Source organism: Saccostrea cucullata, unplaced genomic scaffold (assembly GCF_032062105.1).
Source record: "Saccostrea cucullata isolate Sc308-1 unplaced genomic scaffold, CSIRO_AGI_Scuc_v1 ctg51, whole genome shotgun sequence".
NCBI lineage: Eukaryota > Metazoa > Mollusca > Bivalvia > Ostreida > Ostreidae > Saccostrea > Saccostrea cuccullata.
In genome coordinates, this window is record NW_026930899.1 from 378322 (window position 1) to 398228 (window position 19907).

Genomic DNA, 19907 nt, shown 5'->3' on the forward strand with positions numbered 1-19907 from the left:
AATTTAAATATACAGATTTATGTCAGATGAATATCTGAATTTTCAAGTTTTGTCTTTTTCACCAAAAATAAATGAATTGCATTCAAATTCAATTTTTACAAACGTTTAATTTTTTTTTAAATTGCTCAACAAAAAATCCAATTATTTGCAGTTTCCGTTCATTTCCTTCACAGCTGTTGCAAATACTGAAATGGAATTTAGTATAAATTTTAAGAATTTTCAGAAGATGAATATAAATTGTTTTATTGCATATCAGTTATTTCAAAATATCGCCCCTAATTTTTACAAAGTAATAACTGGTTTATTTATAATATACCCTTTTGGTTAGAAAAATTCCAAATTTGAATCATTGGTCTTTGCATTAATGTTTTACAAGAACATCTCTTGTTAAACGTGCATTGTAAGTTACATAATTTATTTTAATTTTAAAGAGGCCGATGGCTGTTTTGTTATCTAACACAAATTACATTTTTCACTATTTATAACAATGTTTTCTGTTAAAATTCTTATTGCCAAAATGAGAAATTCCAGTCTGTAATTTTAATACACCAGCATTGGCCACAACTGATTGTGTAAGCTATATTAAAGTTTCATAATACTTAACTGGTGCTGTATTTATTAATTTATTAGTATCAATTATATTTTCAAGCAAAATTTTCCATTTGGAGTTATTGTCATTATTAATATTAATTCCCCTTATCCATGTTCACTTTAAAGCTTTTATATAACAGCCTATATCAATGATTTTAAACCACCGTATGCATATTGCTGAGTATTAACGTTTCTTTTAATTTTATCAACATTTGACTTCCAGGTTTTTCAGGATATGAATAAATGGTTACATATAAGTTACGATATAAGAAGTGATTTTTTGATTAAAGTTAACATCCCAAGCGGTGTTGAGTTTCTTTTACTCCAGTGATCTATAATTGATTTGATTTTAACAAGTTTTTTGTCGGTAATCTTTGCAAGGTCAACATGAATAAGAGGAGAAAATGCTTGTTAAGGTTTAAGATATATTTTATGTTAAATTTCTTTTTAACTCAAAGTTGAAACATTCAAAATCAGTGTAAAAGTTTATTAAGATAGAGAGAGAGGTAGATGATCATTGTGTCGTCAGCATACTGTGTGACATTAAAACATTTTTTACATGATTTGTCTTTATTGTTTTTAATCCATATAATAAAAAAGAAATATAAGTAAGTAAGGGGTAATTTAAAAAACTTGTGTACATAATTAAATTCTTTTGTTTACAGACTTTATAAAAATAACAATCAACACCCGGCCCATTGGGCCTATATGCCACTTTAAACAAAACATATAAACAGTAATTGTCAAAAAATGATGAAAAAAAATAATAAACAAGTAGAATAATTAAAATATAAAAAACCATTTCTGCAAGAAAGTATTAAAATTTTTCATATTTTTATCATCTTTAACAGTGTATTTCAAAGCTTTAGAATAGGATTTAAATAAATTAAAAACCCTTGGATAGATGGACAGGTATTATGACAATGAACTTAAAAATTTATAAATATAATGATTCATTAATATCAGCATAGTGTTGAAGGATTCTGAACTTTGTCCTCTTTGGGTATACATGTAACTTATTCCCTGTTTTGTGAGGAGGAGAATTCTCCTTTTTCATAACGACAGTTTAATGATCGAACAGTGAAATGACCAAACTTTTTCCAAAATCCTTTAAAAATTTTCTGCAGTTAACACATCACTACCCAGGCCTTTATAATTAGACATTTGTTTTAACACCTTTGATGCCTTTCTATAAGATTTTTTCCTTCTAATGCAGAACTTTCATGTTCGTTTAACTTTGGGACATTATATTCTTCTAAAGACTCTAAGATTTAAATTATGATCCTCTACAACTTGAGGCATGTATAATATTTTATAAATAAAATTTCCACTTCTAAGAGAATTTTACATTGTTCTGTTATCTCCACTTGTTCATTATTTTCTGTTTTAATAAGTTTAGGGATTACTTTGTTGGAAAATTTATTTTCAAGATTTAGAAAATAGTTTGTTGGTTTTTCTCCATCACTGATCCATTTTCAAGATTTCCCAGGAAATAGTTTATTTGTTTTTCTCTTTTTTTCCATAATTTTTCTAGAAGATCCATTTCTTTTTCCAGTTTCGATATATCCTGGATTAAATCTTTTTCTCTCTATATATTCTTTTTTTTAAATAACTTCCAAATGATATTGTTTTTGATCTTAATTCCATTTGTTCAGAAATAATTTCTCTTTTTTTCATGTCACAGTCAATTTTTCTAGTAATAGAATACTGAAAATATTTCTTTATTCCTAAAAGTAAGAAAAATATACCAAGCCAGGTGAATATATCCTAAATTGTAAAAATCAGCCTATGTGATATATTTTTTAAATTTTTTCTCTTTATATTCTTTTTTTAAAATAACTTTCTACCGTAATTATATTGATTTTGATCTTAATTCTATTTAAATTGTCTTAAGAAATCACCATTAATAGTCAACTGAATTTCAGAGTTTGGTTTTTCATCTATAGAATTTTCTAGGTATATTGGAACAAAGTATTGTTTTTAAATTACATTAATAAGATTATTTATTAATTCAATATAGTCAGGTTTCTTCAAAAGAGAATTGTTGAATTTCCATAAACCTTTTCCATGCTTTATTTCATTAATTTGAAGATGTTAAACCACTACTGAATGATCTGATCAATAAAATCCTAAGATGTCACATTTTTTTTACACAATTGAAAAGGGAGTTGGAAAGAAGTATGAAGTCTAGCCTTGCCTGTTTTAAAGGATTAAATTTCCTCCATGTAAATCTTTTGTCATCAGAATGACATTCTCTGTAGATGTCCACTAAATTATATGTGTTCATTATCTATTGTCTTGCCCTAGGATTATTCACATGCAAATAATAAAAATAGTCCTTAGCTGGATCTAAAACTAAGGCTCATTATTTAAATTGTATTTTAGAGGAATTTATATCCATTGTTCCCTTTCTAAGGAGGAAATTCTTCAAAATTTTTTGCCAGTTTTGAATATTTTTAATATCCCAAACAAAACGTCAAAAAAATCCTAAAAACATGCATAGCGCTGCGGGTTCCAGTAAATGTTCTCTCAGTCCTCTTAATTTCTTTACTCCTCACTAAAATATTAATAGTAGTGAAGGAAAATTTTCAGGGGTACTGTGTAACAATACATGTATATTCGAGAAGTGATATGTAAATCACATGTGGATACTTAAAAAATCCAAAGAACGTTTGGAAAATTTTACATATTAATCATTTAATTTACCAAAGGCAACACCTTAAAAACTTACTACTTTTGAACTTTATGCAGAACCATTAAGATTAAAATTAAATTAAAACCCAGGTTTTTTGATATAATTAACAACAGCTTTTTCAATAAAAATGCAACTCGTAAATTTACCTTATAATTGGTCATTTGAAAAATTATTTGTTAAAACATTCTGATTATACACACATGTACTCTGAAGTTCACATTAAGATGCATTTCTGATTTACAATACCTATGTAGATTTTTGGAGACCAGTTCTTCCAACAATGTATTAGAATTTCCATGGGTTATATTATCAGACCTATTTTTGTATTCAAATGAAGCAGAATTCGCCCGAAATCTTTTACGTGAAAAGAAGAAAACACTTATGTGGCCTTCAAGTCGACATTTAGGTATATCGACGAACAATTAACAATGGTTATTTATGGATACCTGAATGACTTAACCTCCTTATTAAAGACAAGACATATCATTCAGTAGAGGAATAGAAGAGGTCATTTATTTACTAAAATAAATGACAGAATAATCAAACAAGACATATGTATATGTACATACAAATAAGACAAAGCAAAACATAATATGACAAAATAACCAAACAAGTCATACGTTTAAGTAAACAACAAATAATACAAAGCAAAAGATACTAAACATAGATCACAAACGATTATGCAATATTTATATAAAATGTGATGTACATACAAATCTTACATAATATACTGAATATGATTGAAAAGATGGGGCACATCCGTGGCCAAATATACTGAAAATATGATTTCATAAAGATGTTGAAAAATGTAAGAGGTGAGAAGGGCGGTGGTTACTTATTTCTTAGGGTAATTTCTCCGTGACTTGATAAAAATGGCGACTGAAGCTAGAAAAACTGCGCATGCGCAGGGTACACATACAACTCTTCTATTTAAAGAAAAGGAGCCAAATACAAAATATTAAAGATCAGTACCCATAAATGTTTTATTATCATAAACCCGTTTTCCATTCTCATGTACTGTCGATACGATATACCCCGGTGGGCTTGAATCAAAAGATACCACAGATATTGACACAACTATTTCATATTTGGATATTATACTTGAAAAAGACGTTAATGGTAAGATAAGAATTATGCTTTATGATAAACTTGATGACTAGCTAACTTTTCAATCGTCAACTTCCCTTACTTATTCAGCAACATTCCTTCACCACCTGCATACGGGGTTTATATCTCCCAGTTGATTCGATACAAAAGAGCATGATCTACGTACTTACAATTCCTAAAACGAGGTAAATTATTGACAAACAAGTTGATGAAACAAGAATTTCAGATGTTTCATTTAAAGTCATTATTTCGTAAGTTCTATGGTTGATACAATGAACTTGTCAGAAAAAACAATGTAAGTAAAACTTCTTCCAATCCAAGCAGCTACCTTCAGTGAAACTAGTATTTTGTCAAAACAACAACAGAACAGTTTTTGTGATTCCATATATGTCATTCATTAAAAATGAGGATAAAATCCAAATAATAAAAATTACTGGGGGGGGGGGCAAAAACAATATTTCCTGTAGTACAGCATCATAGGTAAAACGGACCAAAATGAGCATATATGGCATAATTACAACAAATAATAATTCATCATTAAGTCAAATGCTGACTGACGTTTTTTTTTTAAAAATACTAATTGTTAGGCCATTATTTACACACTGAAACAGTGAATGTAGGCCTATAATTGCAAAATCTGCTTTTTAAAATCATTTTAAACTATCTGTTTTGGAAATCCATATATGCCTCTGACTCTGACACTAGGCTGTGCAGGTTTAATAATATATTGCCTATTGTGTGTCCCTATAACGATCAATTTTTAGATTAAACAAGGATAGCACTTGTCTACTTTGGCCTTTTGCTGTAGGTACGGTAATTTTGTTTTGCATATATTTTCCTGTTTATGGTTTTAATATGTGTATTTCATTATGAATACAATATTTATTTGTAATGTAATAAGATGTACGATATTTGACATTGTATAAGATTTTATTCACAAGAAAATGAATGGGATTGGGTCGCAGGCAAATCCTATTTTATCTTCTCCATTGAAGAATATTGTAACGTTACATTAACCATTTTTATTATATGATGGCTTCATTAAATCAGTTTTTGGATTTCTCTAATCGAAGTTCAGAAGTGAACTACATTCTAGAGGGTAGAATGCAATTTGATCTTTTTTTAAAAGAATAATGAGAAAACAACATGAATATTAAAGACTTCTACTCTGAATATTCACATGTTCAGAAGAGGGTTCTAGAGGTCAATTTTTACCACGTTGAAAAAAGGAGACTGTATCATCTCTTGCTTTTCAGATATGTTCCTCAACTTTTATGCATTTATATTAAGTCAACATCTCAAAATAAAAAAAAAAAAAAAAAAAAAAAAAAAAAAAAAAAAATCTGTGATTTCTCTCTAAGCTCCAAAATGATGTATATGAGTGATTCAAAAGTCATTGTGACTATGTTGTTCTTGGAAAGAAAAATTTTAAAGATTTTTTTTTCATGTTATCTTATTTCAAACTTTAATAACACTTTGGCTTTGTGTCTTCATTATGATCCTGGATTATGATTTGAGAAACGTGAATCTAAAATACACAAGGATGCTTCCATATACATATAACTTTTCAATCACCGCTTTGCTGTTCTGGAGGAGAAAGTGACTTTTTCAATATATACATGTATGTTCCTATATAAAATTTAAGGTCATTATGGCTCTCCTCTACCCTTTGGGACATGACTTGTACTATCTTAAATTTGCACTTTATATAATGAATCTTTCAAAATTTTAATCTTTCTGGACCGATGGTTCTTGAGAAGAAGATTTTTGAAAAAAGCCTAAGTAAATTTTCATTAATTCTTAACTCTTTTTAAAAGATAATGTTGCCTTCACTTGAACAAACTTGATTCTACTTTACCCTCAGATGCTTTGTAGAGGGTCCTGTCCACAAGCTCGGGTGATTTTTCAAAGAAATCTGAAGAATTGTCAACAATGAAATATACAATAATGAAAGTGTCCCACATTTAATTAGCTCAACAGAATAAAATTTTTCTTGGTCCCATGAACATTCATGAACGATAAGAATAGCTGACATTTTGGAGTGCTTCTTGGTAATCTTTTGTGTGTAGGCAGAAGAGAAATGATGTTCCATGGATTGATTTGCGTGCATTAACATTGATCTTTATCATCCTTATCCTGTTTCTATACGACATTTCTAGTGTGAAATGCAAATTAAACAGATTGATTCAATCCAGAAGCAACAAAAAGTAGCTTTTTTACGTCAATATAGCTTTGTTCGGAAATACATGTTTTCCCTTATTTCTTATGAAAACCTATTGCTGCTAATCAATCGATTAAATCCAAATTAACTTTAATTAGTAAGATCCGTTTTTTTGCAAAAGCATTCATCTTCTTTAGAATTTGGCTCTTGAACAAGATAAAGAATGGATCAATGATATAATTATTAAGTATATTTAACTACCTTCAGGATCAATGTTAACAGAAATTTTAAACCTGCATAATTATCAAGAACAAAAGGCAGAAAAAACAATAGTACTACAGATGCAAAATAATTTGAGATTAATTCAGAAAATCTGTCTCCTCCGCTCAAGGAGAAAAGAGGAGCATGTGTGACTCTAGAGGAGTCTACATGACAATGACTTTGTACTACCTGAGGATTCCTCCATAACAACATGATTAAACACGGCTTTTCTATTCGTGGGAAAACATTCCCTTGATATTTCTAGGTAAAACTTTGATCCCCAATTGTACCACCCTACCCATCCCCTTACTTCCTCGGTCATGACTTGAACAAACTTGAATCAGCATTGTGTGAGGATGCTTCCATAAAGATATGACCCATCATGAAGTATTTAAAAAGAACAGTTTTAAAAAACCCGACGTATTCATTCCTATGTAAAACTTTAATCGCCCATTGTGACCCCGCCCTACCCCCGGAGGTCATGAATTGAACAAACTTTAATCTACACTACCTTAGGATGTTTCCATAGAAGTTTCATCTTTTCTGGCCTAGTTATGTCGCGAAGTCGGGAGCGACATATTGCGATTGTATGCATGTTTTTCTTCTACGGGCTGTTTCTCGGAGATGGCTGGGACAATCTTCCTGCAGACTTTCTAGTTATTCTTGAGAAGATGAATTTTTTTTAAAAAGCTTATTTCCTATATATTCCGATGTAAAATTTTTATTGTCAATTGTGGTCCCGCCCTACCCCCAGGTGTCATGATTTGAACAAACTGGAATGTAAACTACCTGCGGATGTGGATGTTTTCATAAAAGCTTCACCTCTCTTAGCCCAGTAGTTCTTAAGAGGAACATTTTTTAAATAATGCTACTATTTTTTCACTTTTTTATTATCTCCACTAGGAATAAGATGTGGCCCTTCATTTTTACAAACTTGAATCCCCTTAACCCAAGGATACTTTGTGGCAAGTTTGGTTGGAAATGACACAGGGGTTCTCGAGAAAAGTCGAGAAAATATATATAAAGTTTACAGACAGACGGACAAAATGTGATCAGAAAAGCTCACTTGAACCTTCAGCTCAGGTGAGCTAAAAAAGTTCAAAAGCTTCTAATGATATCACCCAGAAAGGAATATTTACACACAGACAGAGTGTATGGATTTACGACCTAGAGCTATGAAATTTTGACTAAAAAATCAAAACTATGGGATCTTTTTTAAGCCATGTCAACTTACAGATAAACTGTTTGACAGATGAAATGACCAGCTTTTCCATTGCCAACTTCCCTATAATAGTGGTAATATTGTACTATCACCCGCATATGGTGTGTCTCCTAATTTACTCGTTACTTATGAATTTGCCCAGAGTACGATGAATTTTTAAAACAAGACTGACTACTCTCTGATAAGTTATAATGACCTTGTAAGCAAATATGGCCTATCATTTGGTCGTAGTAGTTAGTATTATGGCTGACTTATTTTATACAAAATTTTAGACCATTGGTTTATTTATTCACAAGATTTAACTCTGCCGTGTATCCTTGATCAATTCATTGGCAACCGATCCAACTGTTTTAAGTTTCTAGGTTTCCGTGTTTATACTTCTCATACATGTATTTATATGATTATATTTTAAACGCTTCACGGTTTAACATTACAGCAAAAAATGAAGATATTATGTCTGATCATGATATGAAGAAATTTGAAGAAAAATTGAAATAGTGAATGTAGGCCTATAATTGTAAAATCTGCTTTTTAATCATTTTGAATTATCAGTTTGCTTTGGAAATCCATATATGCCTCTCACTGGTTTAATAATAAATTGCCTATTGTATATCCAAATATCGATCAATTTTAGGTTAAACAAGGATAACACCTGTCTACTTTGACCTTTTGCTGTGTAGGTAGGTACTTGTTTTGCATATATTTTCCTGTTTATGTTTTTGATTTATGTATTTCATTTTAGATACAATATTAATTTGTAATATTATAAGGTGTACAATATTTGACGTTGTTTAATTTACATTATTTTATTTACAAGAAAAGTGAATGGGATTATGTTGCAGACAAAGCCTATTTTAACCATCTCTCTAAAAGAGTATTGTGACATGTTATATTAATATGGCGTTCTTGTTTTGTTTATCTTTTTTATTTCCCTTGATTTATATTTTAAGGTCTAAAAAGGGTACTTATTATAGATTTATATTTATAATCATATGATGGCTTCATTTAATAAATTTTTGGAGTTCTCCATTCGAAATTCAGAAGTGAACCACATTCTAGAAGGCAGAATGCAATTTGAATTTTTTAAAGCAAATGAAAACACAACATAAACATTGAGGACTCTCAATATTGACATAATCAGAAGGGAGCTCTAGTGGTCAACCACTACCACGGTCAAAAAGGTGACTGTAACATCTCTTGCTTTTCAGATATGTTACTCAACTTCTATGCATTTATATTAAGCCGACATCTCAAAATGAAAAAATGTCTATGATTTCTCTCTAAACTACAAAATGATGTCTATGAGTGATTCATATGTTTTTTCTCATGTAATCTTAATTCATTTTTTTAAAAATCACCCTTTGTGTCTTCATCATGATTCGGGATTATGATTTCACGAACGTGAATCTACAATACACAAGGGTGCTTTCATATAAAAATAACTATCCAATCACTGCATTGCATTTTTTTGAAAAAAGAAATAAGACCTTTCCCATGCATGATTTGTAGTATCTTAACTTTGCACTTTATAACTATACTGATTCTTTCAAAATTTAATCTTTATTGACAGATGGTTCTTGATAAGATTTTAGAAAAAGCATTTGTAAATTTTCACTAATTCTTAATCAACCCTTTTCAAAAGAGAGTGTTGCCTTCAGTTGAACAAACTTGATACCAATTTACCCACGGATGCTATGCAGAGGGTCCTGGTCACAAGCTTGGTGATTTTTTAAACAAATCTGAGTAATTGTCAACATTAAAATACACTATAATTAAAGTTTTCCGCAAATTAGCTAAACTGGATAGAATTTAAGAATTAACTGTGTCCCGTGCACATTCATAAACGATAAGAATAGCTGAAATGCGTCTTCAAATTTTTAATCTTTTGTGCGTATACAAAAAAGAAATGATGTACCATGGATTGATTTGCGTGAATGAACATTGATCTTTATAATCCTTATCCTGTTTCTATACATGTCTAGTGTGAAATACTAAACAGATTGATTCAATCCAGGAGCTACAAAAAGTAGCACTCTTTACGTCAGTATAGCTTTGTTCGGAATACAATATTTTCTCCTTATTTCTTATGAAAACCTATTGTTAATAAATCGATTAACTCCGGATTAACTTTAATGAGTAAGATCCGTTTTTTGCAAAAGCATTAATTTCTTTAGAAGTAGCCTCTTCAACAAGATAAAGAGTAGATCAATGATATAATTATCAAATATTCCCTATTTGTTTTCTGTGTGATAACTCTTTGAAAGTTAGTGGAGTTGATTTCTTGATAATTCTAGCGGAATGTAAATTAGGCAAATCAATACGTCAGGAGCTATTAAAGTGGCCTAATATGCATATATTTCCATTTCTAACTTTTCTCTATGTGATAACTTTTTGAAAGTTAGCGGAGTTAATTTCTTGATAATTCTACCGGAATGTAAATTAGGCAGGTCAATAGGTCAGGAGCTAAGGAGGCCTAATAAGCATGCAAATCTCGTGCGCATCTGTCTCTGAGTCAGACGCTAAGGAGGCCAAATATGCATGAAAATCTCGTGCGGCTGCCGTTGTGTTTGACGTCAGTGGGCGAGGACTATTGAAATTGGGATGGGAATCCTCGTGTAAATTAAATCTTTGTCTGCATGCATTTATAAAGTCTAAATCTATAATTTTATTTCACAATGAAATGGAAATATAAGGAATCACTGTCTAGTTAGTATAGTATGCCAGGGACATCAACAATAGTGGGAAACATGGGATAATTCGCCCGTTATGCAAATTATCCCATGTTTCCCACTATTGTTGATGCCCTGGCAAACTATAATAACTATACAGTGATTCCTTAAGTAAATCTCATGCGCGTCAGTCTTTGTGTCTTACGCTAAGGAGGCCAAATATGCATGTAAATCTCATACAAGATATCTTTCCACAGAAAGGTTGAAGACCTAATAAATCTTACACTGTTCCTGTCACAGGAATTTTAAACCTGCGTAATTAACAAGAACAAAAGGCAGAAAAAAATCCATAATACTACAGATGCAAAATACGTGTAATTTCGAGCTAATTTAGAGAATACGTGTACTAGTATGCATGTTTATTTTGAAAATTGTCATTGTACATCGTACATGTATTGGTTTTCATTTCAAAATATAAAATACAAACTTTGTCTTCAGAAATATACTTACAGTATTTTCCCCCAATAGACACCACATCAATATGAACATGAAAACACGTAATATTCAGATCTACTATCCAATGACAATCTTCGAAAAACGTTGCCATGTGTTTTTGTTATATTACTTTTTTTTAATTTGCTATATATTTTTAAAAATCTTTAATTGATATTATAAAATACTACAAGTACAACATACCTATCAAATTTGTAGGTTTCTCTAGACACTTCTGATTCCCTATGCATTTTAAATTGTATGATACCACGGCTTCCAAGCTGAAACGTCGTTTATACCCCTTTCATTTGTATTGCATAAGATTATTTTTTAACGCTTCACCCTTTACATTACAGCAGTTGATATATTTGTAAGGAGTAAGGAAGTGGCTTGGCAGAGAAACTGGATCCAGTAATGCATCCTTGTCTGTAAAAGGTACATTCAGTACATTTTGAGTTACCTCAGTAAATTTGTTCTGAATATATGTCACTCCATCTTCTTTAAATGAGTATCTATTTACATTTAAGATATCTATATTTTAAAGAATGTGTATATTTCGTGGAAAAATTTTGACGTTCGCTGAAACATAAGTTAATTATATTTCATATAAAGCACAACGTTGTTTAATAATGGAATACAAGTGAAAGGTAAATAAATGGATCAAAAATCATGTTTTATTTTTTCAATCTCCTAATCAATCAAGAATATTTTTGAAAGCAAGAAAGTATTTTTATCAAATTTCAAAACAAAATTACAATTTTTAAATGCCGGTTTTCAATTTTTATTCTTAAAAGTAAAAGATACAAAAAGAAAGCACCATGTATTAATATTATTCTGATAAATGAAAATGGAAAATGTATTCATTAATTGATATATTTACAGGGCCATTTTATGCACAAGATGGCTCAAAATTGCTCTTTGCTGCTAAAATAACTCTGCTTTAAATGAGTACTTTTTGTTTTTATTTAAAGAATGTGTATATTTCGTGGAAAAATTTTGACGTTCGCTGAAACATAAGTTAATTATATTTCGTAATCGTTGTTTAATAATGGAAGAAAATGAAAGTAAATAAATGGATGAAAATCTTTCTCTGTCAATCTCCTAATCAATCAAGAATATTTTTGAAAGCAAGAAAGTGTTTATCATGATCAAAACAAAATTATATAAAGCACTGACCACAATTTTTTCGTGAAAATAATTTGTTTCGCTAATAAAGAGTATATTGACTATCTGATATAATGCCAAAATTAGGTGTGCAAAAATAAGTGATCTACTTTTTGTACATTTCATGGTTTGCTCTGAGCATGAACCATACACAATTATTCCTAATGTCAAGGAAAACTAATTGAAACTTATTTGTTTTTAAAAGAATTAAAAAGCTCTAGATGATAACACCTGGAGGTTTTCCAGGGAATCTCATTAGGTTAATCCGACTCATATTTGCAAAAGATTCAATGGAACTGAATGCATTTCAGAGAAGAATGGACTGAAAACTGAGTAAATCTAGAGATAATTTTTTCATGTTTTAGAGTCAATTTGTAAGAGCAGAACATATTTTTATTTATGATCTTCACCTGTTCTTGAAGGCTAATCCCCCATTAGACTTTATTCAGTTAAAAGCAAAACATATATCCAGTAAAAATTGTTTTTCGACTCATTGTGATCAAATAAAACTTTCCATCACAACATTTATTGATATGCTAAGTATTTAATTTTTAGTACAAAAGATTACTTGTTTTCGTAGACTTCAATACAATCTTCAACAACTACACTGTAATTACCTTTTAAGTAATAAAGTTTTTGAAAATTTCTTTAAATTAATCTTTTTGAACTCTAAAATGCTTTGAAATAATATCAGAGTTTCTTAATTATCATAAATATTTAAGGTTAGGAAATAAGGTCCTTGTAAGGGTCGTATACCTTAAGATTATTTCAGGTCACCTTCATCTAGCTGATCAGGATGTTATTCCGCATGCAGTGTTTTCTATGGTTTATAGAAATATTTCCTAATATCAGAGGTGAGTTTGCATCTATTTTCAACGAATTTTGACACTTTGCACCAACTGATGACGTTCCTGTCTGACAAAAATACCATCTTTTAAGGTACAGGCATTTTTATAGATGTTTTTGGAAACTAGATACATGTATTAACTTGTATATTATACCGTGAGTTTCATTTTACGATAATATTGTAAATAATCGCCTTTGGAAATGAAACACTTTTAATATTTTTAAAATCATTTTTTTACATTAAAGAAAAATCTATATATCTCTATAGAAATGACTGGTAAACATATACTTGCAACATTTTAGAGATGGCTGCTTCTAACATTGAACTGACATCAAATGTAACTTATCAACAGCTGAGTTCCTATTGTATTAGTGCCCATGGTCGTTCTTACATAGAATTCTGGGTAAATGCTACAACTGATGTCCATTTCGCTCTAATGACCAATGACACTTCCACACCAAGAATGGATTTTAGTCAATTTTATGAGATTGTTCTAGGTGGATGGCTTAATACAGAGTCTTGTATTCGAGCACAAAGTGTTGAATGTAAAAAAGTCAGTACCCCAGATATTTTGAATGGTTCAACCTTTGTTCAGTTCTGGGTCAGTTGGGACAGCGATCATGTCTATGTGGGAGAAGGATCAAGATCATCTGGAATCACCAAGCTTACTGAAACCAAACCGGCATCTTATGAAATAAATTACTTCGCTGTAATGACACATTACAAAAGCTTCTGGAGATTTACTGAAGGTAAAGTGCCATAGTTTTACATTATTTCGATGCTTTCTTGTTGTTGTGTTAGATTAAACTTTGAGATATTAATATTTGGAGTGTGATACCCCGATGAAGATACAATTGAATGTTTTTTTTTAAGTTTCAAGTAGATGGAGTTTTAGTTCATCATTTTTATTCTTGACAAAAATGATTTGAACTATCAGCTTTAGATTTGAAGCTCTTTTGCACATGATCAGATACAAGTTTACGTTTGATTTTGAAATTTTTGAGTTTTATATACAAGTACTTGTTTGGAAATTAAGAAAAAATACTGATTAATTTTGGAAAGTTTCGGAAACTGCCTTTGAATATGACATATTACACATTTTGCAAATATGATTGTGAGATTGTATATTTTTAACATCCGATCGAGAATTTTTCATTAGAAAAAATGACACAAGCTAGAGTTTAGAAACATTTCGAACTATTTGCAGGTTTTTTTGACTGTTATCATCTTAATTAAGCAGATAATTGAAAAATTCAAAGAAGAACATAAAAAGCTGTTCAAATGAGTTTTGTTCAGTGTTACTGACAACAGTTTTGTAGATCAAACTCGTATATTCTTAAAAATCCACAAGAGAAATCAAACATTTAAAAATAAAGAAATTGGATATTACATTTAAAAATTATACACTGCTGTCTTAACTAGATTTGTTTTGCCTATTTGGTACTATATGTTTTGCAGAATTCTATAGCTAATCAATAACTTGGTTTCAGGATTTTTTGTTGCATTTTTATGCATATCGTTAAAATTCGGAATGTTGTATATGAAGTATGGTTAAATAAAAGTAAAGGCTGTGAAACTTGTTAAAATTATTATTAATCTTAATATTTTGCTGTACGTTTTTTGTACGAAAGCCTATTGAGCTCATTTGAATAAATTTTTTGCGTTATAACGCGAAACTTTCGGGAATAAACAAGTAACATGCGATTTAACGCGAAATTATCGCAATATAACGCGAAACTTTTGCGATTAAACGCGTACCTTTCGCGAATTAACGCAAATTTATCGCATAATAACGTGAAACTTTCGGGAATAAACGCGTAACTTTCGCGAATTAACGCGAACTTTTGCGATATAACGCAAAAATTTCGCGAATAACGCATATTCATGAAATGTTCATGACATGTTCATGAAGATCATATGAACTTATTATTGGACATTTTCAAACTTTTTGCGTTATAACGCAAAAGTTTCGCGAATTAACGCAAAACTTTTTGTTATATTTGCATAAGTCTCAACTTTCTTTTGATTTTGTGATGAAGTTTATTCATTACAGTGAAAAGCAAAAGACCATTTTAAACTTGGACTTTCACGAGCTACAATGTTTAGTTTTCTTGCTATTGAATCCCTTTTACCGTTACATTTTGTCTTTCTCAACGCTGTTCAAACAATTCAAAGTTTATCCGAGTTCTACAAAATTTACAATATGTAAACTTATGATTTCGAATTTTCGGGAAAAAATCACCCCTTTCCGGCGTCATTTTTTTTTTACACTCTCTTGAGAATGTGAAGAAAAATGATTTTATAAAGATCACGATCTCAGAAAATTAATTGACAAAATGGGGTAAATTGGTCAATTGTATCCCACCACATTGGTTAAAATTGGATGGAAGATTTTCATTTGTCTCCGTTGGATTCACTGTAGAAAACGACATCGTATTTTGAGATGGCGTCACGTGGTCATTCCATTGCTTACGAAAACATTGACAATTAATTCAAAGTGTACAAACTCTGCTCTATACCTTACATGTGATAGTTTTTCACTCACTTTTAAGCCATAGTTCTACAGGGTATAATGTTTAGTTCAAAATGCTTAACTTATTTGTGGTACAATTGTACAGTAAACGATACTGATAAAAAAAAAACAGCTTGAAAAAATGTCAAGTGGAGATTTTCCTTTAAAAAAAATAATCAGTCTAAAGAATTTCTCGAATTTAACAATCGAAGAACATATGCAAGAAAGTAAAATTCATTTTATTATTTGGTAAGTTTCGCATTATAACGCGAAAAAAAATTTAACAAAGGAAAATGAACACGATGGGCTTTCGATTTTTGTATATTTCAGTATTTAGAATAAAAAAAAATGTATACATGTGCGTCAATAGGAGGCTGTTAATTTCATTCTACAATTTATATTATTTGGATCCCCTGAATCATAAAATTAAGTGCAATAATTCTGTATGAAATTATTATTCTAAAAACAGGGATCTATATAATATATATTGGTCCCTGATTAAATTATTTTGTGCTGTCTCTAGTATCTAGATGTTATTACTACATGAATGTTTGTTCGTTAGATTCTTTGTATTAAGCTTTATTTCTTATAAATTTATTTTCTTTTGAAATTTTCTATGATTTTCGTCTATTGAGCTAAAACAGCACATTTATTGGCATTCTTTTAATATTTATCCTAATCAATTAAGTACTAGTGAGTAGATAGTTGATACTCCTTTGAATAAAGCAAATGACAACCATGCAACTGACAATAAAAAGATCAAAAATTTAGTTTTCTTTAAATTCAGTTTTGACTTATTATCAACATATACAAGAATTTTTTCATATTCATTTTGTTTTACAAGATACTGATTGTGAAATGATAGAATACAACAATACGGACGTGGTTACGAAAAATACATCTTGTAATGGTATAACAACGTACAGATGTAAGCCCGGGTCCCTCCTTACTGGCGGCAATCTGACTCGCACCTGCATGGTTGGTCGGGTATGGAACAGTGAACCCCCTGTATGTACAGGTATACAAAAAAGAGTTTACATCCCACACAGTGATAATATCGACGCTTAGAATTATAATTTTAACTAGAAACGATCTCGTTGCGAGCAACGAGAGGTCTTCCGTCCGATTCTGAAAAAAAACCCTGTAAAATCGAGCTGAAAAAATAATTTGAAAAATTCGTACAGATGGGTGATTGAACCAGGGTTACCAGCAAGTATTTCCAACGCGCCTACCTTTACTATATTGGGACCACTCTTCTAAATTTATTTGCAAATATTTCTGCAACAGTATACTTGTCTTGAAATTGTGAAAGGTTTTCTAATTTAGGAAGAAGATTTAATTTAAGGTCACTATTCATAATTTCGCGCCAAAATCTTCACGCCTTTTCTTTGGAAAGTTCTATTAAAAAGGGTGATAGCTTCAATGATATTAGGAACGTTCTTATAGCTTAAATTGTGAGTTTTAAAAGTCATTTAATACGTTCAATAAAACATATCATTTATACGCAAGTAATACGAAAGCAGTGGAATATGGCTATGATTCTTTAACATATTTCAATTTCCAAATTAGTAACACATTCATTAAAAAACTGAAACTGAAAAACGTGCCTCACCCAACGACGGTCAAGAATTAAGATACCATTTATGTTCAATAACTTGAATTAGATCTATTAGAAAACAAATGTTTACATAAACTTCATTAAACGATCTTTTGAAAAATGGTTTACTTATTTTATTCTTTTCTATTAGTTTGCATGGGAAAACAGTGGCCGCGTTTTATACTTACTGTCTGAATATATTGTTTCTTGATAAACTTATGCTTACATGTATATTAACCGTGATTCAAGATCTGTTGTTCCATAATGCAAAACAAAAAGTTGTAGATATAGTATTTTATTTGTACATGTAGTTTCGTCTTTTTCTAATTTGAGAACCAGATAAAACCAATTTGAGAAGACCTCGAATTAAAACTTTAGTTAAAACAGAATTGCAACGTAACTACTACGTGACAATCAAAGTACTCTTTTACATTTCATTTATCCTTATGTTAGTTTCGTTCAACCAAACGCTCAGCTGACACCATAACCCCCTACGCGCTAGATGTCGGAGTTGACAGAGACAGACGCCATTTTGGATACGCTTCGAATTTTCAAATGTTAATATCTAGAGTTTGGATTTATCAGTTTATAAACAAATAACATATTAAGGCCAATTAGAAGGAGTTCTATTAAACATATTGAAATAATTCAAAAATATTGAAAAACAAAAAAGTTAGAAAATTTGACTTTTTAAATTTTCATCTGGAAACAACAGGAAGTACTGACGACGAACGAAAGGTCGCGTCCTGGATAGCGAATATCACGATCTATAATCCCTGAAAGTTTCACATTAATGTCTTTAAATTTACCGTTCTTGAGTTTAACCGCGGACAAAATGTCATTTTAAATTCAGGAAAAGGTCTGTAACTTGGCACCGGAAGCGAATTTCCAAAAAATCTCTCGGATAAAATAACTTCAGATTACAACACATTGTTTCTGAGAATTTCCTGAAAATCCACCCAGTAGTCTTCGAGAAATCGCGTGCACAAAATTAGATGGTCAGAAAAATAATAATAATAAGAAACAATAGAATCGCTATAAGGTCTTCCATGACGACAGAAGACCTTAATGAATTCTAATAAGTATAGCTTCTTGTAGGTTGAAAATATAAAATGTTTTGCGAGTATACACACACCCTCACACAAACACACTCGCCCGCGTGGCGCAGTGGTTAGAGTGTCTGCTATAGAGTCGCCAAGTAAGGAGTTGATCTTTGCGAGTTCGAATCCCACTGTGGAACGTGGAGACTTGTAGCTCTTCACCAGCAAGTGGTGGCGTCTTCATATGAATGAAAATTCTCGAGAGGGACGTTAAACAACATATAATCAATTAATCACACACACCCCAAACACACACACGCAGACAGCCAATTTGTTCCAAAATGTTTTTTTTTATTCCAGAGCAGGTCTTATAAACACAAGTATAATTTTGCAAGCATACATAACCTAGTTTGTGCGAATGCATTTATTTTTTATGTGTGAACAAATTGTATACCGGTAATTAAGTGTGCTTCTTTCTATGAAAAGTGTACTTTTTTAAACATATACAGTGTAACATCATTGTAACGTTTGTACACAAGCTTGAAAATATTTATAAGGCATTTTCTTAGAGATTCATGAGCGAATGATTGCAAAAAGGAAATATTTTAGGCAAAAATCGTCAGTGCTCTTGCAATTTTTCGAAAATATGTTGATATCTTTCTTCATTAATAATAATTAAAGAACAATGAAAACTTTTTTTTTATAGATTGTGGTTGTTCATCAACTATTCATAAATTAGCGAATGTTTCAATAGATTTTTTAACGGAAAGGATATCGCAGCTTACAAAGGAACTCAAAATACACAAAAATGCCACAGGATCATACTGGAGGTCCAAAACCAGCGCCCCTGACCACAGGATGTCGTCCCGAGGGATAGGGTTTATATTAGGATACGGTTTAATCGGGTTCATGCTGGGTGTTATATTTTTATCCGACTGTCAAAGAATGACAAACTACAACCCGCTGAAAAGATTGAAGGTTGAGAACTTGAAAAGATGAACACCAAAAATAAACTGCCGGAATGTTTTTTCAGCAAGCTTTGAAATAAACTTATTGCAAAACTTTTTTGTGTCATTGCGGTTTCTTGAAAAAAATGTTGGTATTTGAAATCGATAGTTATGCTCCTGCCTTAGGATTACAAACTTAGTCCTCTCTTTGGCCATCCATCTTTGATTTTGCTCTGCTCCTGGTTTGTATTGTTTTATGGACTTTTGATCTTGAATACTTTTATCTTCATATGTTTCATTTGATTTTTTATTCCATTCCATAGCTGAAAATTGAGCTAACTACCCAAACATTACATTAAGTTACCTGTACATTGTAAGTGTCCATTCGTCTTATTTTAACAGTCAATTCTTTTTTACGAATGGATATTTTTTAAAAAGGATGGGACAGTTAACGCAAACAGAATGGAGAATTATAGATAAACTTTGGAATGTGTCCAAGAGGGAAACAACCGCAGATGCATTAAAGATAAACGATTTAATTTACAAGTAAATAACACCAAGAGCATTTAGATCTTTGTTAACCCAGAACACGATATCTGCTC

The 19907-nt window shown here is 30.8% G+C and overlaps 1 protein-coding gene across 1 annotated transcript; it reads left to right on the forward strand.

Annotated features, from left to right (window-relative positions):
* Nucleotides 1-13132: 13132 nt before the first annotated feature.
* Nucleotides 13133-19423, forward strand: LOC134230482 (uncharacterized). The gene is made up of 4 exons (XM_062712312.1): nucleotides 13133-13216; nucleotides 13512-13958; nucleotides 16566-16739; nucleotides 19065-19423. The coding sequence occupies exons 1-4, from the start codon at nucleotides 13159-13161 to the stop codon at nucleotides 19355-19357; spliced, it is 972 nt and encodes a 323-aa protein (XP_062568296.1). The 5' UTR covers nucleotides 13133-13158; the 3' UTR covers nucleotides 19358-19423.
* The last annotated feature ends 484 nt before the right edge of the window (nucleotides 19424-19907 follow it).